The following is a 25,576-nucleotide window of genomic DNA, read 5'->3' as shown; positions in this document are numbered from 1 at the left end:
TTATTTTTCCAAGGAGGTATTTTATATTTTCTTCTATTTTTTCATTCTTTTGATTTTGTTTGACTGATTCTTGATGCCTCATGGAGTCACTAGCTTCCATGTTCCCAATCCTAATTTTTAAGTAATTATTTTCTTCAGTTTGCTTTTTACCTCTTTTTTACACTTGGGCAATTCTATTTTTGAGGAGTTGTTTTCTTCTGTGGATTTTTTTCCCAATTTGGTCAATTATATTTTTTTAAGGAATTGTTTTCTTCAATTAATTTTTGTTCTTCCTTTTTCAAGCTGTTGACTCTTGCATACCTATCATTTATTTTCCCAATTTTTCTTCTCTCTGATTTTTAAAATCATTTTTGAGCTCTTTAAAGAAGCCTTTTTGGGTTTGAAACCAATTCATATTCCCCTTAGAGCTTTTGCATGTAGGCATGTATGCATTGTTGTCCTCTTCTGAGTTTTATTTTGATTGTCCCTGTTGCCACAGTAGCTCTCTATGGCCAGGGCTCTTCTCTGGTTTGCTCATTTTTAGCCTATTTTGCGGCTTTTAAAGTTGAGCTCTCTTCCTGGTGTACAAAGAGCACAAGCTTCTTGTATTGGTGGCCGGACACAGAACCTGGCACATCACTGGGGATTAGCAAAAAATGTATTGATTTGATGCTTGATACCAGTGTCATTTCCTCACAACAACCCTTGAATATGGCTTTTGTGATTCTCATAAGGCCCATGCTTGAGACAAACTTGGGCTCAGAGAAAGGAAATATTTTGGATTCTCTCCATCCCACCCCGACTCTGTCTTCCCCTATTTTAAGGCCATACTAGCTGACACCCCCTGTTCTACCCCCCTCCCAGCTCCGACACCCCCTGTTATCAGACCCTTTCCAAATCTGACATCCAAGCCCTCTCTCAGATCTGACATTCCCTGTTCTGTGTTCTCAGGGCTCTTTCAGCTCAGTCTCAGGAATCCTAGTTCCTCTGGCTCCTCTGTCCCTTGGAGTTGTAGTGATTCCTAGCCTCCAGGACACATCCCAGCCCCAGGACCTGGGAGTTTAAGGAAGCCTGCGATGCGCGCCCGAATCACTTCTGCTCTGATGAGGCCCCGGACCCCCACAGACAGTGGCCGAATGATAGTGCCTCGGTCGCCCAGGTCCTTTGAAGTCTCTCTCTGAGTGTTCTCTCTCCCCATCTAATGAGTTAAAGATGTGCTGCTCCTCTCTAATCTAGCCCCAGCCCTGCCTTCCGCCTGATTGGAATCAGCTTGGCAGGAAGAGAACCAGCGTGTCATCCTCTCCAGGAGGATGTGTTTGGGATGTGTGTGTGTGTGTGTGTGTGTGTGTGTGTGTGTGTGTGTGTGTGTGTGTGTGTGTGTGTGGTGTACGCCTCTGGGAGTGAATGGGGGAGGAGGTCCTGAGCACCAGGTTGGAGGGAGGGAGAGATTTCTCGACAGGGAGTGGAGACAGGCCATTATGGAGAGAAGTGCGCAGCCCTCACTGGGAGGTGGGAGGCAGGCTGTGGGTGGTCCGAGCCCAGGCTGAAGTCATCCCCAAATGGAAATATGTCCTTGGCACGATATTTCTTGGGAAAAATCAGGCCTTGAAATCTGGACTTGTGACTTTGAAATCAGAAGCAGCCACTCAGAGTCTCTGAGCAGATGTGGCCCCAGAGGGCGTCCAGGTAACCTCTACCTGGGCAGGTATCTTTCCTGTAACACATCAGACAAGGAATCATCCAGCCTCTGTTCTAAAGCTTCCATGATCTGTTCCCTGTTGGAAACTTCAGGATTATTTTCATTTGAGGCAACATGGTAAATGAAAAAGATACTGCCTTTGGAGTCAGAGGATCTGAGTTCAAATCCCAGTTATGTCCCATATTTGTGAAACTGTAGACAATCACTCGCCCTCCACACCTTTGATTTCAGTTTCTCCATTCAGACTTCAAGGACAGCTAGATGATACAGTGGGTACAGGAAGATTCATCTTCCTGAGTTCAAATCTAGCCCCAGACACTAGCTGTGTGATATTGGGAAGGTTACTTAACTCTGTTTGCCGCTGTTTTTCCATATGTAGATGAAGGAAATAGTAAACCACAACCCTCTGCCAAAAAAGTCCCGCTGAGATCATGAAGAGTCAGACGTGACTGAAAACAACTGAACAATAACAATCTTTGGGAAGCTTTTCCTGATATGAAGCATAAATTAAGTCTGTTCTAAGCTCCCTCCCAGCTCTGACATCCACTGCTCTAAGCTCTCTCTCTCAGATCTGATATTCCCTGTTCTGTGTTCTCAGGGCCCTTTCCGCTCAGTCTAAATTAAATAATTTTTAATTTAAACAAATTAAAAAATAAAAAGTTCTGCCCATTATCTTTGTTTCTGCCATCTGGAGCCAAATGGACCAGTGGTCCTCAAACTTTTTAAATAGGGGGCCAGTTTACTGTCCCTCAGACTGTTGGAGGGCCGGACACTGTCTCCACCGCCTCAGCCCAGGGCCGGAAGTGTGCGTTGCTAACTCGAGTTTAGCTCAAACGTCACTTCCAATCTGATTTTGCCATAACCTGGCGGGCCGCATAAACGTCCTCAGAGGGCCACAGTTTGAGGACCCCTGAAATAGACAATCTTTTTCACTTCAGCCCTTCAAATACTTAAATACAGTAATCACTCTCATCTCTCCTCCTCCTCCATCAAATGTCTAGGTCCATCAACTGATCTTCATCTGTAAAGTAAAGCCCTTTTCTTCTGGCTATCTTCCAGCTGACTAATATTCTTCCACGGTGCCTATTATTGCAGACAATCTTCCAGAAGAGGTCTGATGAAGGAAGAATGTAGTGGAAGCCTCACTTCCTCCTGAAACTCAGCCTGCTCTTAATGTAGTCCAAAGTCTCACAAGCTTTTGTAGCTTCCATAAGTTTTCAGTTGTTCACAGTCCCACTATTACGGAGGCAGGCCTCTCCCGTGAGAGTTTCTCCAGAGTTCAGGGACAGTTTCTCAAGTGTTTACCCCAAAGTCAGGACAGTTTCAGGACTCCCTCCATCTGTGCCACTAAGATCTCTTTAAGAACAATAATTATCTGATCACTCCTCCCCTGCCTCATACAAACGACTTGATTTTAGTTTTTTATCCAAGTGGAAGATAACTTATCTCCCCACTGAATTTCATCTTATTAAAACCAGCCCAATTCTCCACTTGGTCAAGGCTAGTTGGATCCCAACAGTATTTTCCACTGTTTTTATAATCCCTCCCAGATGTGGCTCATTTGCAAATTTAATGAACATGCTATCTATGCCTTTATCCAAGTCATTGATAAAGAAGTTAAACAACTGATCCCTGTGGAACTCTATTAAAGACCTTCTGCTATGTTGACCTGACACCATTAACAGCTACTTTTTGGATCTGGCCCTGAGCAGTTCTGAATTCATTAGATCTTGTTACTGTCTAAGTCACATCTCCCCATGAGAGTAACATGAGATACCATAGGAAAGACTTGGCTGAAATCTAGGTAAATTTTATTCACAACATTTCTTTTATCTAGTGGTTTAATTTTAATCTAACATAACCAATTCTTGATGAAGCCCAGTTAGCTTTGTGGAGCTGTCTCTTTGTATGTTCACACTAATCATTTTCTGTAATGATCATCTTTAGAATTTTTCCAAGAATTCAAGTCAAGTTCATTGGCTGAGAGTTTTTTTTTTTTTTTATCACTTTCTTTTCTTTACTTAAAAAAAAAAAATCAGGAATATATTTGCCCTTCTCCAGTCCTGTGGTACTGCTCCTAGTTTCCATGATCTCTCAAATGTCATTGACTGGCTCAGCAAATTGCATGTGTCCATATTTTTAGGACCCAAGGATGATGTAGCTCCTCAGAGCGGATGAAGTGAATTCTCGGTGCTCACTTCCTATCTCCTTCCTTATCTTGGATATCTCTTCCCTGTTAATCATTTTTATTGTCATTTCCAATGCAAAAGCCCTTTTTCTTTGCAGAGAAAATTGAAAGAAAATAGAAGACCTAACCATCTCTGCTTTATCTCTGTTGTCATCATCCAATAAACCCTAAGTAAATGTTCTACCCTTCTTTGATCCTTTTTATTCCCAACATAACTTAAAAAAGCCTTTTTATTACCTAGCTTCCCTTTCTACCCTCAGCTCATGCTAAGCTTGAGCATTACCGAAACTATTTTTCCAGGATCAGGCCAGGTCTTTTATAATTTTCCTCTATTGCCTGCCCTTTCTGCCATTTTCCTTTCAGTTCTTTTAAAAATCTAAGTTTTTTGGTGAGTTCCCTGTGCAAGTCCCTTTAGGCAAGTTTCATTCTTCCTCAATAGAATTGTTTTCCTGTTTCCACAAAATCTAGGATTTGGGCCAAATTCAGGACAAATTTCCTGATATTCTCATTCCAGGAACAAATTTTTCCTTATTATTGAGAATGAGATCCAGACAGATGGAGGAAAAGAGGAAGGCAGGGAGGGAGAGGGTGAGAAGGAGAGAAGAGAAGAAAAAAGAAAGAGGGAAGGAAATAAAGGATTAATAAATAAATAAATAAAATAAAAACCTTATCACTACTATATCAGCCTTCAATGCCAGACTTGTGATCTATTTCCCAGATGCCTCATCTATTTCTTCTTTTTGTCCAGGCAATCTGTAGTATATTCCAGTGACATAATCATCAGTTTTCCATCCTTTGACCTTTGCCAACAAATTGCCATGCTCTGGTTCCCCTCTAGTTATTAGACTTACTCAAATATGTACCACCCTCATATCTCCACCAGTCTTGTCTTTTGCTTTCTTTCAAATAAGGTGTACCCAAGCAGAGCCATTGTCCAGGCATAAGTCTCATCCCACTCAAGTCTCAGAGATCTCTCTCTATGAGATCAAATTTTCCTTCTTGTATTAGGGCTTCAAGTGGCTATGTGTTGCCCAAACTTAGGGCAATGGTTTATGGGACCTTAAGACCCTTATTTTATAAATGGTCCCTTTCTTGGATTTTATTTCCTGCAAATTTGTGCTCATTCCACTTATTCTCCTTCCATCTTTGTGGCTACAGCATCTAACTTAAGAAAACCTAGGCCATCTTCTCCCTCTTCTATCCTTTTTAGTTTTAAACCCTCTTGATCAAATTTGCTGAACATCTGATAAAAACATTCTGATCCGACTTTGTTAGGAGCACTCCATCTCTGGCCAGGAACCTGTCAACCTTACATTGTAAGATATGATCCAGAAATCCAAATCCTGTTGTCAGACACTACCACCTAGACCAGCTATTCACTTCCATCTATTCTGTATTTAGTAATTATTTACATGTCATCATCCCCATTTGAATATGAGTTCCCTGAAGGCACGTTATTTTTTTTTAAACCTTTCCTTCTAGCCTCAGTGCCAGACACGTAGTAGACCTGCTTGTTAACTGACAAACTGCTGTCTCATTACCCTTCAACAGAGAAGTACCAGCTCATAACCACATTTCAAATCTTTCTTCCCCTGAGGATCATTGGAGCATCTCTCACTTCAGAGCTGTCGTACTTGCACATTTGGGACACTGAAAAGAGTCATGAACTTAGGCAGAAAAACCAACACAATACCCCTAATGCAAAGACCTGCATGGTAGCTCCTGTATTTTATAATCACTGAAATTTTCAATCTTGTTTCTTGAACTAATTGTGGGTTTTTACACCTCAGCCTTGTTCCCCATTCTTCAGACCTAATCCCTTAAATAGATTCATCCACTTCATATTAGAGATGTGTTGTTTTTTTTAAGTCATACCTATACAGTCTGATGGTTTTCCCTACTTTCTTCAATTTAAATCTGAATTTTGTAATAAGAAGCTCATGATCTGGGCCACAATTAGGTCCAGGTCTTGTTTTTTACATTCTGTATACAGAGTTTTCCCGCCCTTGGCAGCGAAGTACATAACGGGTCTGATTACAGGATTGACCGGGTGGTGACGGCCATATGTAGAGTCATCTTTTGGGTTGTTGGGCTGCTTGTTACGACCGGTGACTTCTCCTGACAAAACTCTATTACTTTATAAGGAAAGCTGAGTCATAGAAGCTATGCTATGGTGTGGGAGAAGACTTTGGCTAGTCCCTTGGATAGCAAGGAGATCAAATCAAGTCAGTCCTTAAAGAAATTAATTCAAACTACTCACTGGAAGGACAAATGCTAACGCTGAAATGCAAATGCTTTGACCCCATAATGAGAAGACAGGACTCATTAGAAAAGCCTCTGATGGTGGGAAAGATTGGAGGAAAAAGGAAAAGGGACGACAGAGGAGGAGATGGACAAGGAGCTTGAACAGACTTTGAGAGAGAGTGTGAGTTAGACGGGCCTGGCCCGCTGTGGTCTTCCTGACAGTCAGCGGTGATGAACGAACAATTACTATCCATGGGTGTAGTTCTCCCTTTATTCCACTGCCCTTTCTAAGTTGCTCTGCCTTGCCTTGCTAAGTGCCTTCTCCTGTTCGGGTTCTACTCCACAGTTATCCATGTTCCTTCTTAATCCATGGATGGCTCCTTGATTGCCCTTGACCTTATTTCTCTTATAGCCCCGAAGTAGAATCGGGGCCGCCTTCGCTGTGTTGATCCAGCCCCAATTTCTTCTTCCCCTCCCCTCATTCAACCTCAACTGCTTCACCAAGTCCGACTCTTTAATGTCACCCACAGGTGACTAATTATTGACTCAAGTCTTTCTCTCCTTGGTAGACAAAGAGATGGATAAATGCAGCATTTCTCTCCCTCTGTTCCCACCAAAGCTGGGAGCAAAATTTTTAGGCCCCTCTATATTCTAAGGCCCCTCCTGGCCCCGACACCCCCTGTTCTGTTCTCTGTCGGAAGGCGTTACCATCCTGTGATGTCCCACAGCTCTAAATCCCACACAGGTGAGCTCCTGGAGCAGCCGCAGACCAGCGGTCTCCCTCCTCTTTTGGGGAAGGAGGCATCTGGTCCGGAGCTCGGAGCCCAAAGAGGGACACATGGGAGTGAAGGCTTCGAGCCGGAGCCGGGATCCAAGGCCTTTCCTCAGGAACCGGGGGGGGGGGGGTCTCTCTTGGTCCCCAGGCCCCTTGGGCTTTGCCCAGATCTGGGGAGGAGCCAGAAAGTGGCCGCAGGGGCCGCGAGCCCTTTCCCCAGCAGAGCACCTCCCCTACACTGAAAAACCAGCTCCACTTCGGCTGCCAGTGGCCCTGATGCAGACACGGATTCCTGGGCCCAGCCCTGTGCATGACGACATCATGGAGGGTGGTAATGACAGCATCAGGTAGTGAGGACATCATCAAGGGGGCTATCATCATCAGGGCGGTGATGACATCATCAGGAGTTGAGGACATCAGAGTAGCGGTGACATCAGGAGGTGATGATGCCATTGGGTGGTGATGACATCATTGGGGCAGTAATGATGCAGACCTTCCTGGGAACTTCAGGTGACCCCGTTAGCTGACAGGGACAGCAGGGGGGCAGGGTGGGACCCACTTCCTTGGCCCAGCCCTCCCCTCCAGCTGGCCTGTGGGGCCCTCGTGCTCTCTCCCGGGCTCCGCGTCTCTGGGCTCACTGTAAGCCCTGCACTCGGGATTCTGCTGCCAGGGCTCCCAGGGCACTGACAGCTGCCAACTTCCCTCCTGGCCGCACAGTTGTCACCAGGGGCTGAATGGCGGTCCCAGGACCAGTGGCTCCTACGGTCTCGCCAGGAGAGCTTAGGCAGACTGGGGGCTTCTCCCTCCTCCGTCCCGTCCGCTCGCTTTTTCTCTGACTTTGTTCTCCCTCCCTTCCCCCACAGAGTACATGCTCCCTGAGGGTAAGAGCCCTTTCCCTTCTGTCTTCCGTCTGCAGTGCCTCGGCTCCGCAGGGACTTCATAAGGGCTTCTTTATTGAACGGTTTCTTGTGCCTCAGTTTCCCCAGATGGTAAAGAGAAGGGGCTCCTTTAGAAAAGGGAGCCTCTCTTGTCCACTTCACCAGGCTGGGATGGGCCCAGGCGGGGTCCAGGCTGGCCTCCCTGGGAGGCCGGGAAACGGCTCTGAATCCCACGTGGCTTTCGTCCCCTGGCTCTGGTCTGTCTCTGGGCTCTCGCCACCACCCGGAGGGTCCCAGATGAGGAGAGTCGCACTCCGAGCTCGGTGGGGAAGGCGGATCCCCCCCGACCCCTGCCCCTGATGGGCCCTTCCAGGCTCCCAAGAATCCGCGGTGACCCTCTGTTCCTCCACTGGGCCGCCCTTAAAGATAGACTTTCATTTTCTCTCACACTGGTTAGTGAACAGAAAAGGGGAAAAAAGCACCAGAAGAAAAAAGACATAAGAATTCCTGCCTGGCCCCCCGCCCAGCTCTCGGGGCCTGGGGGAGGCGGGGGGAAGCTTAACTGTTTCCCAGCTGCCACTGAGGGAGGCTGCTCCTCGCCTGGAGATGGGCTGAGAGGCGTCCAGAGGGCCTGCCGAGGCATGGGCGCGGCCACCCTCGGCCCTTCCCAAAGGCTCACCTTCCCATCGGCCTCTGGGCCAGAGAAAGAGGCCCCTTCTCCCCCGTTTGGACCCCCTCTTGCCCCGCTGACTCTCCTGAGATCCAGTCATCTGTGACTGTCTCAGCTCCTCCTCAGACGTGGGGGTCTGGAGGGCAGGCTTTGGGGGCGCTCTGCCCCGACTCCATTTCATCGGGAGGCTGGGTGGTGCAATGGGGAGCACCCCGGACCTGGGGCGGGGCGACTGGGGCTTACTAGCTGTGGGACCCTGAGCAAGACCCTCAGCCTCCGTCTCTTCCTCCATAAAAGGAGGACAGCGGGAGCCATTTGCAGGGGTGTTAAAAGGATCCGATGAGGCGATCTCTTATATCAGTGATGTGCCCACCCAGAGCCTGGATGCTGACTTCCTGTCACCATTGTCATTAAGCTACAGGAAAGGGGCACGGGAGCCGCATTCTGGGAGAAGGAGGTGTCCCGGGGGCCCATGGGAGATCTCACAAAGGAAGCCGGAGTCTGGGATGGTGGGGGAAGGGGGAGCACGAACGGTTCCAAAACATTGGTGGCTGCCCGCTGTGTCCTGAGTCCTCCACCCCGGACATCCTCTGTCCCAAGGCCCCTCCAGGCCTGACAGGCCCGTTCCAAGGCCCCTTCTAGCTGACATTACTGTTTATTTTAATTTTTCCTGAGGCAGTGGGGGATAAGTGACTTGCCCAGTGTCACACAGTTAGGAAGTGTTAAGTGTTTGAGGGCAGATTTGAACTCAGGCCCCTCTGGGAACCTCACTACCTCCCAGCGCTGTTCACAAGCCTCGCCCACAGCACCATGTTTTCCCTGTGGCCCCGACCTCAGACCCGCAGCCGGTCAGAGGCTCACAGACGACGTGGGAGAAACCCGGGCCGCGCTGAGCTCCTCGGGCCGCTCTGTGAGGGGCGTTTGTGGGGGCCTGGGAGTAATTAAATCTGACGTCACTGCTCCTTCCCTGGCCCGGTGGCTGCCTCTGAGCTTGTGTGGGCCTTCCGTGTGTGGGCAGGGAGTGAGAGAGGCCCAGAAAGAGATAGTCCCAGAGGGGGCCAGGGGAGGCAGGAACAGGCAGGGACGAGGGCAGGGGAGTGCACTCCTGTCTGGGGTCCAGCCTCCCCTCCAGGGCCCCTACTTCTGGAAGGGCCTTTTTTATACATGATCCCTTGGAATGGGTCCAGGGGGCAAGGGAGGAATTGGAGCGATTGACCAGCCGGGGAAACTGAGGCACGAAATGCTTCATCAGCTGCCTTTCTGACTCCCTTTCCTGGATATGACCCCGACTCTTCTCCACAGTCCCCCTTCTGTCACTGGTCCGCCCCGGGGGTCGTTCAGCCGCACCTGATGCTAAAAATGCCTCCAGGCCCCTCTGTGCTGCTCCAGATCCGGCCTGTCCTTCAAGGCCCAGTACTGCGGCCCCTTCTGTACTGGCAGGAACAGGGATCCACACCCACTCACACACTTCTCTCAGCACCCGGTGTAGGATGTGGGGTAATATCCAACAAGCATTTCTGTGTCTAGTGCCTGCCATGTGCCAAGTGCTGTTGTAAGTGAGAATACAAGGGAAAATTCAAAATGATACATGATGTATGACGCCGGTGCTCCAGGGGTCCCTCCTGCCTCCCAGTCAGAGCTGTCCCGAAGAGGAATGGGTAGTCCCGAAAGGTAGCGAGCTCCCCGTCACATCTTCTGCGCTCCAGCCTTGACTGTGAGCCTGAACAAGTTACGGAATGTCTCCAACTCTGGTTTCCTCTTCAGTGTCCACATTGGGTGTCGAAGAAAGAAAGAAATGGGCCGGCCTGGCTGCTCCGGAGTCTCCTTACAGTCTCCACTCTTCCTCCGGCCCAGGGATGGGCGTCTGGTCTCCCAAGCATCATGGGCCCAGCTCAGAACCAGGCAGATAGCAAGCCGTCTATCGACACGTTGAATGGACACCAAAGCATCGTCTCTCTCCCCATTCTACATTCAGAAAACTGAGGCTCAGGGAGAGGAATGGACTGAGCTGGAGATGCGCAATTCAGCCGCTCTGCCCTGAACTTTCCCTGGCCTCCACGGCAGCCTCCTAGCCTCTTGCTCCTCTGTCTGAGCCTTGGAGACAGCTGAAGCTGGGCGTGATCTCCCCCTCGCCTGCCCCCAGCCCTCACTGCTCCCAGGGGCTCAGACTCACTTAGCTTTTCTTATCAACCCCCATAAATCAGTCCAGTCCCTGCCTCCTCTCTCCAGTCTCTCAGTTCTGTTTACACATCCCGGAGAAGAGGGACTGATTAGGAGAGATGGGGGGAGGAGGGGGAAGGAGTCTGCTTTGGCCATTCATTCCTTCAACAAGCATTAAAAGTCCATTTCCATCTGCCAGGCCCTTTGCCAGGCCGTGGGGGTACCGAGACAAGCCAAAGCTGTCTTTACCCTCAAGAAGCCGACACTCTCCCGGGGAGATGGAGGGAAGTCAGCAGAAGATGATCTGGCGCCTCCCCCTTCCTGCAACCCCGGTCTCCAAAGGAAGGACTCCCCAGAGACAGGGGAGGGAAGGGGTCTGATGGCAGTTAGACCCACCACTCGCCTCCTTTTACAGATGAGGAAACTGAGACCAAAGGGAGCTAAATGTCAAGGACCCCACAAATAGGAGGGGGAGGGCCAGAAGTGAAATCCTGGGCTCCCAGCTTCCTATGGCCACCACGGGGGTTCTGAGGGTATACAGCTCGGGAGAGCGGCACCGTGGTCCCCTCTGGGTTCCCAGCCTGGCTGAATTACCCGACAAGCACTCAGTCTCCATCCTTGCCACGTAAAGTTTGCAGTGTTTTGTCACTGCTGACTCTGTTTCCTCCCAGAAGGTCCCATGATTCTCCCAACTAACCAGGGAAGGAGTCACGATCTCAGCTCAGAAGCGATGCTTTTCAGAGTCACTCAGTGAGCTAGTATCTGAAGCAGACCAAGGGCACCACTAGGCAGCCCTGCTTCTTATACTAAATCTCTTGGCCTCGGTTTAATGGCTTGTAAAATGGGGGAATAATTCAGGTTCCCTCCTTCACCTGGATGCTGTGGGACGTGTGCTTTAGAGCTGGCACTTGTTCTCCTGCTGACACGAGACCCCCTTCAACCATGACATTATGAGGTTGGGAGGGACCTTGGCCATCCAGGCCACCCAGAACCCAAAAAGGGGTGACCTAAGTTCTGAGTCTCGTTCTGAAGCCCTCTAAGGAAGGGAAGCTCACCCCCACTGGCCAGCAATGATCACTTAGAAGGTTTTCCTGACATCAGGTTCTCCATGACCCCATTTGGGATTTTCATGCCAGGTACTGGTTGGCTGTTCCCTTCTCCGGCTCATTTTACAGATGAGGAAACTGAGGCACACAGGGTGAAGTGACTCATCCAGCCAGGAAGCATCTAAGGTGAGAATCCTCCAACCCCAGGACCAGGGCTTTGCTCTTTCAGAAGGCTGATGGCTCTGGCTGGCTAGTCCCTGCTCTCCTCACCTTGGCTGCCCTCCCTGAGGAAGAGGAGATGATCTGATTTTCATTCTCCCCACCCCTGGTTGGGGTTGGGGGAGGGAAAGCACTTTAGCAAACCGCAGAGCCCCGGAGGAAGGAAGCTGGGGCATCTACTAGCATCTGGCGCCTTGCCTGGAATCCCCCAGCCGGGATTCGCCAAGAGCCGTCCCCAGCCTCCGACCCGTTCTGGGACAAAACAAGGAAACCGCCTGGTTTGTGGGGTAGGGTGTCTGGGAGCTCTGGCCTGGCAGGAGCAGCCAGGGCAGCGTCTCTGCCTTCCAGGAAGGCCGGTGAGCTTTTAGCCGAGGCGACAGCCCCCTGACATCTGTCATCACCCCCAGACTCCGGCTGACTGGCCCGGGCCCTGTTGACCCCCAGCCCTGATTCCTGCCAAGATGATAACAACATTACTTTTGGTCCTGCTAAAAGCAGCAGCCATTTCCAGTCGGCCTTTGCCCCAAGGCCCAAATTCCAGGACCCTCCTTTCTGAGGAGGAAGTGGGGATATCTGACTAGACTCCTCTGGGAGCCAGACGGGGCTTCCAGGGTGACCGCCAGTCAAACGTGTCGCAGGAAATGTGTGCCCAGGAATGCTGGGAGCATCTGGCGGCTTTCACAATTGATCCTTCAGCTTCAACAGACTTTCAACTTAACTATAATCTGCGCCATGAAGGGCCCTTCCTTCCCTCCTTCCCTTCCTTTCTTCTTCCCTCCCTCCTTCCTTTCCTTCCCTCTCTCCTTTTCTTCCTTTCTTGCTTGCTTTCTTCCTTCCTTCCTCCCTTCCTTCTTCCCTCCCTTTCTTCCTTCTTTCTTCTTTCTATCCTTTTCTTTCCCTCCCTTTTGCTTTGTTTCTTTCTCTCCCCCCTTCCTTCAATTTATTTATTTCTTTTAGAAAATCTTTTCGAAAGTGCATTCAAGAGAAAGTGCAGTGCGGGACCACCCAGGGGAAAGGGCCTTGGGCTATGACTCAATAGCATGGAGTCCAGACCTAAATCAGCCGGGACTGCAGCAGAGCATTTTGTTCTCTGAACCTCGCCTGCCCCGACTTTTACTTTGAGGGCTTGGAGAAAACTGAATTCAGGGCAGTGAGTGTGTCGTCTGCTTGGGGAACAAACAAGAATGCGATGTCCCAGTCTTCACGGAGCGTACGGGCTCCTGGGAGTGGGGCAGGGTGGCTGGGTGGGGAGAGCTCCCTTGACAGAGATTATTAGTGGAATGGAGACCATCTGAAGAGGAGCTCAGGTGAGGTGGAGGATCAGGAATGAGGTCCTATAGGAGGGAGCACCGAGCTGGGCCTTGAGGGAAGGGAAGGAATCTTAGAGGCAGAGAAGGAGGGTATTCCAAGCACAGAGCTCACAGCCCGGGCAAAGACAGGAAGGTGGGAGATGACAGGGACGTTTGAGGAAGAGCTGGGAGACCATCGATGGGGCAGTGGGCTAGGGATGGCTGGTGGGGGAATTATGAGGACTCCAGCTTCAGGGGGTGTGTGTGTGAGTGTGTGTGTGAGTGTGTGTGTGTGTGTGTGTGTGTGTGTGGTCTGGCAGGGAAGAGCAGAGTGTGGGACTGGCCATCAGACCATCGGCATTCTATCCCTAAGCCATGTTACCTCGGAGGCTCAGTTTCCTCATCTGTAAACGGAACAGGGAAGGGGAGACTGACTGGTTTCCAGGCCCGGAGTTCCCGTAACCTGTACATCCTAAGGTTTGAGGTCCCAGGCTGGCCCGGCCCCCGGAGGACAGGGAGGAGCAGTCTCTGGCACTCACCTGTCCTCAATCCGGACCCACAGGTCGTTGAACTGCCGCGGTCGGTGCTGCTTGTGGTGCTTCCGCCGCCATTTCTTTTGTCGCCCAAACTCCTCCAGCTGGCTCAGGCTGTCGGAGAGCAGAAGGTGGGGGGACAGGAGGTCGTCGTCTTCCTCCTCTTCGTCCCCCGGCCCAGGGGGCGTGGAGGCCGGGGAGGAGGATGGGCTGTGCTCCATCGGCGGCACCGTGGGGGCCATGGTCACGACGGGCTCTGGAGAAGGGGGCTGGGAACTCCGGGGACTGGAGCTGAAAAGAGCCACAGTGGGTGAGAAACCGTTCCCCAGAAACCCCAAAGTGACATCACCACCTCGGGGTCGAGCTCCGCGTGTCCGACTGTGGCTGATCGGCCCAGTTTGGGCTGGAGCACTCCGCCACGGTGGGACCCTGAGGGGAACCTCTCTTAGCTTCTCTAACTTGGGGCACCTCGAGCTCCTGCCGGGCTCATTGGGTTCTGCTCGTAGGGCACAGCGCCTTCTCTGAGGGGGCACTCTGATGTCATCTCCCAGGAGCCCGGGGCCGGTCCCAGACGGGGTCCTGGGCCTGATCTAGCTGACCTTTAATCCTGACCTAGCCATCCCACGTACAGCTGCAAGCAGGAGCCATCCCAGTCGTTAGTCAGGGGATGCTAAGGGTCCCAGAAGCTCCTCAGACCAGGGGAGGGAGGGAAGAATTCTTGGAGGAGAGAGCCTCTGAGCTGGGCCCTGAAGGGTGAATCCAGTGTCAGTATTGGTAGCTACAGCCGGAGGAGGGAGAGGATATTCTGGGCAGAGGGAACAGTGTCAATGAAGCCAGGATGTCGTGGGCAGAGACTGGGGAAGATTGTGGGTTGGGCCGGTGGGTTTTATCAGAGGGACAGTGGGCATCCAGGAGGATTTGGGGCTCACCTGCTCTCTGCTCCTGGGGTCTGCCTAGGGGGCCCTGACGGAGCAGATGGAGGCAAGCCCTGGGTGGCGGAGGCTTAGTGTTCCACTCACTGGGGCCCGGGGCTGAGTGCCTCATTCTGATAGACAGCAGGCCTTCCAGCTCCCTCCTCAAAGGGCCCTGATATGGGGGGGAGGGGAAGGCTGATGTCATCCTCAGCCACTCCTGCATCCCGTTATCCGGTCAGGCCGGCCCCCGGCTCAGAGCAGGTGATGACAGATGGTTCCCTGATCCCCTCACTTGGGGCACGACCACAGCCGGGACAGGATGGACATGGCAAAGGGGGCCCATGAGAGGGGCCAGGGCAGAGACCCCCGGGAGCCCGGGACCGCGCCTCCGTGTGAGAGCAGCGGGCGTTCAGTCTGGAACCAGAAGCAAGGCTCGCTTTGGGACCGGCTTCAAGCTCTGGGCGGGGGTCGGGTGATCACCAAGTCTGGGAGAGTCAGAGGTCAGTCGGTGACCAGCCCTAGAGGAGAGTCTGCACCTGGTTTGAAAGTTCCTTCCCCAGACTCAGGGCTTCCTCTGAGATCTGGAGGGAAATTACGTCCTTGTGTCAAGAGTAAACCCCCATTACGACCTTACAGAAGGCTGAGGTTTTTTCTATCACCGTTCTTTCAACCCCAAGGGTTCATCTACTTTTAAATTCTAGTAATTATTATTTTATTGCTCCCCTCACTTCCTCCCCGACACCTCACCCTGGCCAGGATGGGACCCTGGGCCAGGAGTGTGTGCAGACACATGCCAGCCCTGGCAGGTCCCACCCTGCTGGCGAGGTTCCCGGGGAGCCAGGTACCAGCCACAGATCATCCAGCCTAGGGATCCTCACGCCAGCACGGATTCTTTAGCCTTGGCGACCCGTAAAACGGGGCCGTATAAAATATCCCTCCACCCCGCACGGCCCAGCCTGGCCGCTCCCACTGGACAATGGCGGATCGCTGGGGAGCGGGGCACAAGGAGCCACGTGGGTTTTATACTAGAGACTGAGTGGCCGTATTCCACAAACACGCTCGAGGCCCCGATGCCGCCCACCCTGGCACGCTCACCACGGAGGGAGGGATGGCAGAAGGAGGTTTCAGCCGGGCCCGCCTTCGTGGAGGTGTGGGCGGAGTGGGTTTTATTGTGTGTCCAAAGGCAACAAGAAACACGACTTCGTGGGACATTTGGCCGCCTCGTGTTGCCGAGCTGGGTACGAGCAGGGGCGGGAAGGACCACCGTGGAGGTAACTGCGGTTTCCGCGCCAACGTGGATGGCGGAGGATGAGAATGGAGGCACGCTGGACAAAGAACCCACGGGACGCTCCAAGCCAAGTCAATGGGAGCCGAGAACTTTTCATTGTGCAGAGTGGGGGAAGGATGGGGCCAAAAAAGAAGGAAGGAGAAAATACAGTCAAGGGTTGAGGAAGGAAGGAATTTTGGGGATCCTTGGGTTTGAAGATCATGAAAACTTTCTTCCCCAAACAACATAAAAGAGAAAATCGACTCTTCTCGCAGATTCCGCTGCCCACGTCGGGGGCACATGCCAGGCAGCTGTCCGTGAGCAGCGAGACCGCTGGATTGGCAGGAGGACAATCAAGGTGGAATTGACGGAGAGGAGGCGCGCCGTGTAACTACAGTGGGAAAAGGGGAAGGGAAGGAGATTTTCTGTATTCCTCCTACACGCCAGGTAGGAAAGGTTTTTCACAATTTTTTCACGCGCTGATGGTTTTCAATGATCATCCCATGGGAGCCTCCTAACGGCCTTGTGAGGGAGGGACTCTCATTAGCCCCATTTTACAGATGAGGAAGCTGAAGCAGACAAAGGCCGAATGACCGTCACAGCTAAGAAGGAATTGAGGTGAATTGAGCTTTCCTGATTCGAGGTCCGGGGCTCTATTCACTGCGCTACCAGCTGGCTCCATAACATCAAGCCCACTCTTCAGACAAGTTCATTGGATTTCGTTTTCCCCAGGATTTTCTCCTGACTTTCTAGACTTTCTCTGTTATTCAGCCATGTTAGTCTTTGTGCCTTCATTTTGGCAAACCCCTCCTTCTGTAGGTGAGGAGCCCAAGAAGTGCGAGGCACGGTCTCGAGAGCAGAAAGCGGCAGTTCAAGGCCCTTCCATTGTTTCTTGCACCCCCCCCTTTTCGCCACTCACGCAGCGCTTGCCCAAGGCCAGCTTCCCGGAACCTCTCATCTCCACTTCTGCCTCTGCCTTCTAACTAAATCCCCAACTAGAGGTCCTCCTGCCTCCAGTCCTCCCAGCCATTCCCCTGTAGAGTTAGCAGTTTGGGATTCCTAAAGTATTGGTTTGACTGTGCATATGCTCCCCTGCTCAAGAACCTTCACCGGCTCCCAAAAGTCTCTAGGGAAGCAGGCAGACATCATCTCTTTGACAAATGTCATAGCCGGGACCCATGGGGGATTTATTTGCTCAAGGATAAACAAGTTGATGTGGGGGTGAGGAGCTGTCTTCTAGCTCAGATGCTTGTCATCACTTGGGGGAGTCCCCGCTGGTCTCCTTTGACATCTGGCTTTTCTGTACTTCTTAGGCCCAGAGGAGTAGTCAGCAAGTAAGATGAGAGAGCTGTTTCTAAGTCATTGCCCTGAGCAGGGCCTGCAGGGTCACGCTCCCAGGCCCACAGCGTCCGTGACCTTGGAAATCTGGCCCTTGACATCCTTGGGATATGGTGTTCATTAGGAGGGCAGTGCTGCTCAGCCCAGCTCGCTGCCAGCTGTCCCCTTGGCAAGGCTCACTCCCTGCGGCAGGAATATGGGACAGATGCTGGTGGGCTTACGGTCCCAGAGAGCCTCAGAGCTGGAAAGGCCCTGGGAATGTCAGGGCTGGGAGGGGGCTCAGAACAGGGGGTGTCAGAGCTGGAAGAGGGAATATCAGGGTGGGAGGAAGCCGGCACCATGACAGGAGGATCTGGATCTTTCCCACAGTACCGTGCTGCTGCTGTGGGAGGCTGGCTCTGGAGTTCCAGCTCTTGGTGACTCCTTCTTTCCCACACAATTTCTCTGGCTCCAGGGGCTGGCTCTTCTCCAGGCCTCGGAGGGCCTGGGGTCCCATTAGCAGTTTGGCCCCCGCTGCTGGCACCCTCATGTTGCGCTTGCCCCCTTGTGACCTCTGGGTGCCTCAGTTTCTTCCTTTGAAAAGGCCCCTTTGCATGGGGCCGTCTCAAGGGTCTCTTTTCTCTCTCTAACTTGGAGGGCTGGGGAGAGGGCGTTCCAGCCTCCCCCTCACGGGGGCCTGTGTTCCTGACCTCCCGCTGCTGTCTTAGTGCTCCTGCTCTCTTTTTAGAAGAGAAAGGGAGCAATCATTCCTCCTTCCCAGCTCCGGCCCTCCCGGCTGTGCCAGCCAAGGCCAGTGATGGCGGGCAGCTGCCGGGGCCCTCCTTCCAAGCCTCTGGACAAAAGGAGCTGCTCCAGTAACACCTGGGCCCACCTATTGCCCTGTATTGTTCTGGGGCTTCCCAGAATCCTCCTGGCCCCTCCACTTCTCAGCAAAATGCAGCCTGTTCTTGCTGAATGCATTCCAGCCCTGGGCCTGAGGGCGGTGGGCGCCCGGGGCCTGCCGGGCCATCGGGGACATGGGATCTCAGAGGGGGAGAGATGGCCTCGGACCTCCGCCCGTTCAGCTCCAGCTGTGGGTGAGGCTCCGGAATGGGGACAAAGGGAACTTCCAGGGGAGAGGAAAGCGTAGAGGATGCTCGGGAGCCGTGACTTCTGCCTAAGAAGCAGCCGCCGGTCCTGCTCCTCCCTGCAAATGCCCCTCTGAAAACCATTCGGAGAAATGGGGTGTCTGTGAATTGGGGAGGGCAGGAAATGGGGGCAGGGAAGCCTGAGTCATTGAGGACCGCAGATTTAGAGCGTAAAGGAACTTCAGAGGAGATTTAATCTCACCCCATCGCCTAAAGATGAAGAAACTGAAACAGAGAGGAGGAAATTGTCCACCATCACCCAGTATATCCCAGAGGCAGCACTCGAACTCCGTACTCTAATGCCAGATCCAGGCCTCTTTCCCCTGGACTGTGGGACCGTGCCTCAGAGGAGGCCGGGTTTGAAATCTAGACTGTAATAATTCCTGGGCCCCATTCAAGGATTCTAACTCACAACATCAAATGGGGGTGATAGTACGATGTCCTCAGAGTAAACTCCTCGAGAGCAGGGATCATTGCACCTCTGCCTCTGTACCCCAAGCACCTAACATACTACCTGGCACACAGTAGGTCCTTAATACATGCTTGCCAAGAGATTGAGAGAAAAGAAGTTCACTAACACTACGCGTCTCTCCAGGAGCTGAGAACTCCCCTTCTGGTGACCATTCAGAGTCTGCAAAGTACTTTTCTCACAAAGACCATGGAAGGAAGAGGAAAGTGGGGATGTTTGTTGTAGTTGCCACTAGCGAACATCCCCGTCTTTCTCTTCCTTCCTGCCATAGCACCCGAGTGCAGGCCCTCGTCACCACGGGCAAGGACACAGCCGTGGCCCGGGGAAGTGACTGTGGAAGTCGCCCCTCCAGGAGCCCTGAAACTACCTCACTTTATCAGAAGGAGAACATCTTGGCGTGTAGACCGGTGGTTCATATTTGGCGTCTGACTCTTACCAGCTGTATGACCACAGACAAGTCAGCCAACGTCCCCGGGAGGGAGGGTCCTCACCTGTAAATGCTCTGCCAGGGAAAGGGCCCCCCCACTTCTGCCTGTGTCTGATGACATGCTCAAGCAATGAAAGACGGAGTCACACCCGTGAAGTCCCCCCGTAGAACAGCAAACACCCTAACCCTCCGGTGCCTGTCTCTAGTCCATGCCCTCCCATCAGGGCTCTCCCCGTGGGCACCAATGACTTGATCCAGTTCCCTGATACAAGAAGACCAAAGGGAGGGATGTTTCCTATTGTTTTGGGATAAATAGTGAAAGTAACGCCTCTCCTTTTTTCCCTGTTTTTCCAAGAATGAGCTGGATCCTTTCTTCAACTGAGCTGCAAATTCTGTTTCTGGCTTTCATTTATTTTGAGATGGAGACAAGGCAGGTCCTCCAGGTGGAGACAAGGCAGGTCCTCCAGGTGGAGACAAGGCAGGTCCTCCAGGTGGAGAGAAGGCAGGTCCTCCAGGTGGAGAGAAAGCAGGTCCTCCAGGTGGAGAGAAAGCAGGTCCTCCAGGTGGAGAGAAGGCAGGTCCTCCAGGTGGAGACAAGGCAGGTCCTCCAGGTGGAGACAAGGCAGGTCCTCCAGGTGGAGACAAGGCAGGTCCTCCAGGTGGAGAGAAAGCAGGTCCTCCAGGTGGAGAGAAGGCAGGTCCTCCAGGTGGAGACAAGGCAGGTCCTCCAGGTGGAGAGAAAGCAGGTCCTCCAGGTGGAGACAAGGCAGGTCCTCCAGGTGGAGAGAAAGCAGGTCCTCCAGGTGGAGACAAGGCAGGTCCTCCAGGTGGAGACAAGGCAGGTCCTCCATGGTCATTGGCTAAGGATCTTCTACCAAGTGGTCACTGGTCAAGGACCTTAAGCTCAGGGGACCAGCGGCCAAGGTAGAAGGTAACTGATGGTCAGGCACTGGAATTCTCAGCACCTGCTGCCCGCTCTGTTTCTATCACGCAGAAGGAGAGCAGGGTCACCCAGCCCCGAGGGTCTTCTCATCAGCCATTTCATGGGTTGGCAGGGCCAGAAATCTCATCCCTGCAAGTCAGGCTTTTGGTGTCAGGCCCTTTGTATCTGGCCTTGCACAGCAGGTCCTGGGCTGGCCTCAGCCGGTTGGGAGAGCCAGCTGGGGTCAGTAATACTGGCACTGCCCAGCAGAGTGTAGCTTCATCTGGCTTTCCAATGAGGCATCTATACAAAGCCCACAAGAAGGGCTACCTACCTGTAAAACGGGTATGATGCCGTAACCGTCCCCCAGCCCCATTGTGAAAATTCACCGAGAGAGGGACACAGCTGGTGCTCAGCAAACCCTGACACGCTATGGAATAGTCCGCTGTCGTTCGTGCTCCCAAGTCTCCCCTCCGGGCCTCAGTTTCCCCACCTGTAAAAGGCAGGCGTTGGGCTGGGTCTCTAAGGACACTTTGCAGTTCCGATCTGTGTGATCCTGTGAACAGGTGAAGTGAGCTGAGCCAGCTACGGCTGCCCAGAGAGCCCGAGCCAGGACCAGAGCGGGACTAAGGGACTCCATGGAAATGGAGGCAGAGGAAACAGAGGCATCTCACCTGTGCACGGCCTTCCCTGGCGGGGTATGCTCCACCTCAAACCCGGCCTGGCGCAGGACGTCAATCACAGTGTTGTTCCCCAGGAAATGACCTGAAATAGCAAGCGAGAAGAGCATTTGTCTCTTCTAGAATCAGTGACCCCTCCTCGCGCCCTCCATCCTCCTGATGCTGCCTTTGGAAGTGGGCGATAGTCAACAAGCACTTATTAAGCACCTGCTGTGTGCTAAGCACTGGGGTAGGACTATAGCTCAAGACCCGGCGGGATCTTTGGCGACCACGGGCCTGAAGCTCACAGAGGGAAAGTGATTGGCCCAAGGTCACTCTCCCGATCCGGTTCACAGAGCTTGCCCGTCTCGGAACTCGGAGAATCCATCCCCCGACTCTGGAATTCACTCGTTCCTTCCCTGTGGGCTACATCAGGCTCCCCCAGCTTCTTGTGCCCCCCTTAAGTTACCAGGCTTTTGTGCGGTCCCCATTTTATACATAAACGCACATGTGCACGTGGCAATTAGAAAGTCACTCCTTGAGAAGACGTCGTTTATCTCTGTACCCGGTGCCGGCACGCAGTAGGCAGTTAATGAACAGTTACTGGCTGAGGGCAGATGGATGAGCCCCAGTGCTCCTCCTCCTCCGGGGAGCTTCCCCGGCTTGTGCCCTGAACCCCGGGCAGCCCCCCCGCTGAGCTCGGGAGCACAACCCAAAGTCGGCACTGAGCTTGGGTTTGGGCAGAGCAATGGGAGGCCTCTGTGTGCTCTCAGGGCCCGGCTCAGCGCCAGGGCACGGCCACCTGTCACCTCAGGGCGGCAGCTCCCACCTCCTGAAGCATTTCTTTCTGTTTTGGATGGCTCATCATTAGTCCATTTTCCTCCCCCCCCCCCCCAGCCAGGCTGGGGGTCTGCTCTGACCCTTCCTCCCCGTTGTCCCAGACACAGTTTTCCATTAAGATGAACTCCCACTCTCCTCTGGGAGAAGAAGCGGATCTACGTCGGTGAGCTCTTCATCCTTGGGTTTCCAAATCTCCCAAATAAGAACAGTGGTTCCCCTACCTAGTTGGTGGAACTATTGTCTAGAACCCAGCTTCTGCTTCTCTTTCTTTTTCTGAGGCTGGGGTTAAGTGACTTGCCCAGGGTCCCACAGCCAGGACGTGTTAAGTGTCTGAGGCCAGATTTGAACTCGGGTCCCCCTGAATTCAGGGCTGGTGCTCTATCCACTGCACCACCCAGCTGCCCCTAGATATTAATGTTTCATATTTATATACAAATCTATTATGTAATATTCTATATTATATAAATTAATATGAATCTCATATATTATATATAATTACATATAATATACTAATCTAACAATCAGCAGCAGAAGCACCACCGAATTATCCCAAAGGCTGGGACCGAGGGGACCTGCACATGTACACGGGCCACCGGGGCTTTGGCGTGGATATGAAGGGGGTATCTGAAAAGTGCCTACTCGGTCCCAGGAACTGTCCGGGGCTGGGGGGGGGGTTCAGCCAGGAAGGCACAAGGGCCTCTGGGAGGAGGGGGGGGCGAGGAGAGCTCTCAGGAAAGCGGCCGGGCAGGCAGGTGAGCACTTCTTCTGTACCCCAGGCAGGAGTCGGGCTGCCTCACTCAGGATCAGCCAGGCCGCATGTGCCAGAGCTGGGGCAGAAGCAGATCTCCCCGGGGAGGTTCGGCTCTCCCTGCACTCTACCAGAGCTGGCTCTCTCCTGCTTAGTCCTCGAAGGCCCCCCAGCATCCGTGCTCTCGGGCCCGTCACCTCCCGGAGCCCGAGGCTGGGGCCAACTGGCCAGACTCAGGAGCTTCCCAGAATAATCTATAAAAAGCACAGATGAGTGGGCCTTGGAACCCCCACCCCGGGTACCGGAGCAACTCCCCTCCTGCCTCTTGGGAGACCTGTTTAATTAAAGGCGCCCCCGCTCCCTGTCTGAGCCCTGTGCACTTTCAGGGCTTGCCAAGGAAAATACCAGCCCCCGGGCTGTATACACTGGGCAGCAAATATTTACGCATGCCTTGGCTGCTCCTGCGGAGCCAGTATTCCTGGAGACTGCAGAGGGGGGACGGCCGGCAGCATACCGGAACCAGGGTGCCAGACCCCAGGCCTCTCAGCCTGGCCTAAGGTCCCAGGGGCAGCCCCAGCCACCAGGGAGCGCTGGAGGAGGCCGAGCCCATGGCCAGCCTGGGAACGGGCTTCAGCCTTGCGGAGGGAAGCTTGGGAAGCTCCTCCGGAAGGGCCCGACCTCCTCCTCCTCCTCCTCGATGCTCAGGCCCCAGCTTCCTTCCAGACTGATACCTGGAGCTTGGGGCGGGGCAGTTTTCCATTCCAGGTGCATCTCCAAGACCTGTGATGACTCCCTGTTGTTTCATGAGGTCCTGGGTCCCTTTCTCCAAATGCTCACCCACAATCCCTTTATTGACGCATTTTAGAATTGTGCAAGGAATCCAAGTCAAGCCCACGGGGCCATCTTCTGCAGACTCCGATCTTTTCCTTTTTTCCAGAAATTGGGGAAACACTGGCCTTTGTCCAATTTGATGGTGCTTTTCTCCAGCGGCTTTTATGGGTCACTGGCAGGGGCTCAGAGACCCGCCCTGCCCGTTCCTGGAGGAGTCCCCGGGGCAGGTCGTGGGGTTGGCCGGGAGTCACTCCTCCGAGCTCTGCTTTTATTTGCTCTGCATCTTGTGACTGGCCATCCTGTTCCCCGGCCCCTACCCGTTTACATGCGGGCTTTTCCAGGCCAAATGAAGGGAAGAGGGGCCCGTTGGGTCGCTTTAGTGCATGAAGAGCCTCGAATGCCAGGCTAAGGAAGGTGTAATCTGTCTTTCTCAATGACGAAAGAATGCCTGACTTACAGTTAGAGGACACGCCTGGCCCCAGGTGAATCAGCCCCTGTTGCTAGCACAAGAAGAACACTGGACTGGAGGCAGAAAACCTGAGTTCAAGTTCCAGCTCCAGGGTTTTCTCCTCAATAAAATAGGGATAGCGTGCCCCTTTATCCTCACGCCACTTAATAGGAGGGAAGCCCTCTGGGAAGCTTAAAGCACTGCTGTTCTTCCCAGCAATTGGTATTTCTTCTTTAAACAGTTTTGGTCTGGAGTGGAACGAGAGCTTGGATCTTGGGCCCAGACTGGCTTTAAGGATGGTGCCATCCTGAGGGGCTGGCAGCGGGATGGCCGGAGGCCCTGGCAGCGGGATGGGCCGAGGCCCTGGCAGCGGGATGGCCCGAGGGGCTGGCAGCGGGATGGCCCGAGGCCCTGGCAGAGGGATGGCCCGAGGGGCTGGCAGCGGGATGGCCCGAGGCCCTGGCAGCGGGATGGCCTGAGGGGCTGGCAGCGGGATGGCCCGAGGGGCTGGCAGCGGGATGGCCCGAGGCCCTGGCAGCGGGATGGCCCGAGGCCCGTGTTTTGGGTAGACTGTCTATCCCGGGAAACTCCTAGATCTGGGGCCAGTTGGCTGACGGAAGGCTGACTGCTGCGGCCCGACCCAGAGCCGGGCCCAGAGCCGGGCTTAGTGGGGGCGGCCAGGAGGAGGTTGGGCCCTGCTTGCGGCCCGGGGCCCCAGAAGGCCGCGAATCAGAGCGAGAAGGAAAGGAGCCGGGCCCTTCCAGAGCTCCTCAGAGGGAGCGGTGCGGGCATGGGAACAATGGGGCGATTAAGAGCGGCTGGGAGGCGGTGCCGGCCGCGGGAGGGGCGCGGCCAGATGTTTCCCGGGCAGGCCCCAGAGCCTCCTACTGTCCCTAATCCCCGGCTCATGCTTCCCTCCTCAGAGCGGCCCAGCCCAAGTTTATGTTCTGTCTGAAATGCTAATTCGGCGCCCCCCCTCCAGCTGGGGGGGGGAGGACCAGGAAGTGAGGGAGGGAAGAAGGGAGAGAGGGAGGGAGAGAGGGAGGGAGGAGGGAAGAGAGGGAGGGAGGGAGGGAGGAGGGAAAGGAAGGAGGGAGGGAGGGAGGAGGGAAAGGAAGGAGGGAGGGAGGGAGGAGGGAAAGGAGGGAGGGAAGGGAGGGAAAGAAGAGGGAAGGGAGGGAGGGAAAAGGGAGGGAAGGAAGGAAAGGAGGGAGGGAGGGAAAAGGGAGGGAAGGAAGGAAGCACTTTCTTTGGCCTCTCTCCTTGCATACCAATCCTCCCTCTGCCACTTTCCCATTTGTGGGCCCTGCGAGCTCACTTCCGTCAGACTCAGTTTCCTCACACATAAAGGCAGGGCCTTCTCCTCTCTGGCCCTTTCCCCGTCCAGATCGATGACCCTAGAATCCAAGGAACTGACTCAGTGTTCAAGAAGAGTTCCATGGCGTCTTGAAGTCACGGAGAGGAGACAAGTGGGCTTTCTAGCTGAACCTGATTCTGAAGCGGATCTCATCCTTTTGCTCACACAATGGACTTAAATACATGGAAAATCCAAGACCCCCCTCCTGGTTGTTGGTTTTGAACCGTGTGTTTGCTGGACTAGAGGAGAACGTTGCTTTCCAGGCCTCCACGCCCAAATCATGGAAGACCTTCCTGATGATGAGGGTTCTCCCTATGGGATGGGCATCCTCTGGGATTGGATCCTCCCCCTCCATGGAGGTACTCAAACAGAAGCTGGGCAGTCACTAATGGGCGCTGCTGGAGAGGGGATTCCTGTTCAGAAATGGCCCGGACCGCATGACCTCGAGGTCCCTTCCCACTCTGAGGTTCTGGGAGGGCTCCCATTCCAAAGCCTGACCCCTATTCCCTGGAGACCATGACTTCTTGGCCACGGAAGGGGGAAAAAAGC

General features: G+C 53.5%; 1 protein-coding gene across 1 annotated transcript in view; it reads right to left on the bottom strand.

Annotated features, from left to right (window-relative positions):
- Positions 1 to 25,576, bottom strand: part of TRABD2B (TraB domain containing 2B) — an 80,340-nt gene that overhangs the window by 11,862 nt on the left and 42,902 nt on the right. The window contains exons 4-5 of the mRNA XM_074264644.1: positions 20,819 to 20,909; positions 13,687 to 13,971 (exon numbers count right to left, since the gene is read on the bottom strand). Coding sequence (XP_074120745.1) covers positions 13,687 to 13,971; positions 20,819 to 20,909 — 376 coding nt within the window. The remainder of the gene's footprint in view (positions 1 to 13,686; positions 13,972 to 20,818; positions 20,910 to 25,576) is intronic.

This window comes from Sminthopsis crassicaudata, chromosome 4, assembly GCF_048593235.1.
Source record: "Sminthopsis crassicaudata isolate SCR6 chromosome 4, ASM4859323v1, whole genome shotgun sequence".
Classification (NCBI taxonomy): Eukaryota; Metazoa; Chordata; class Mammalia; order Dasyuromorphia; family Dasyuridae; genus Sminthopsis; species Sminthopsis crassicaudata.
The sequence above is the reverse complement of the archived record's forward strand: the minus strand, read 5'-3'. Positions and strand labels throughout refer to the sequence as shown.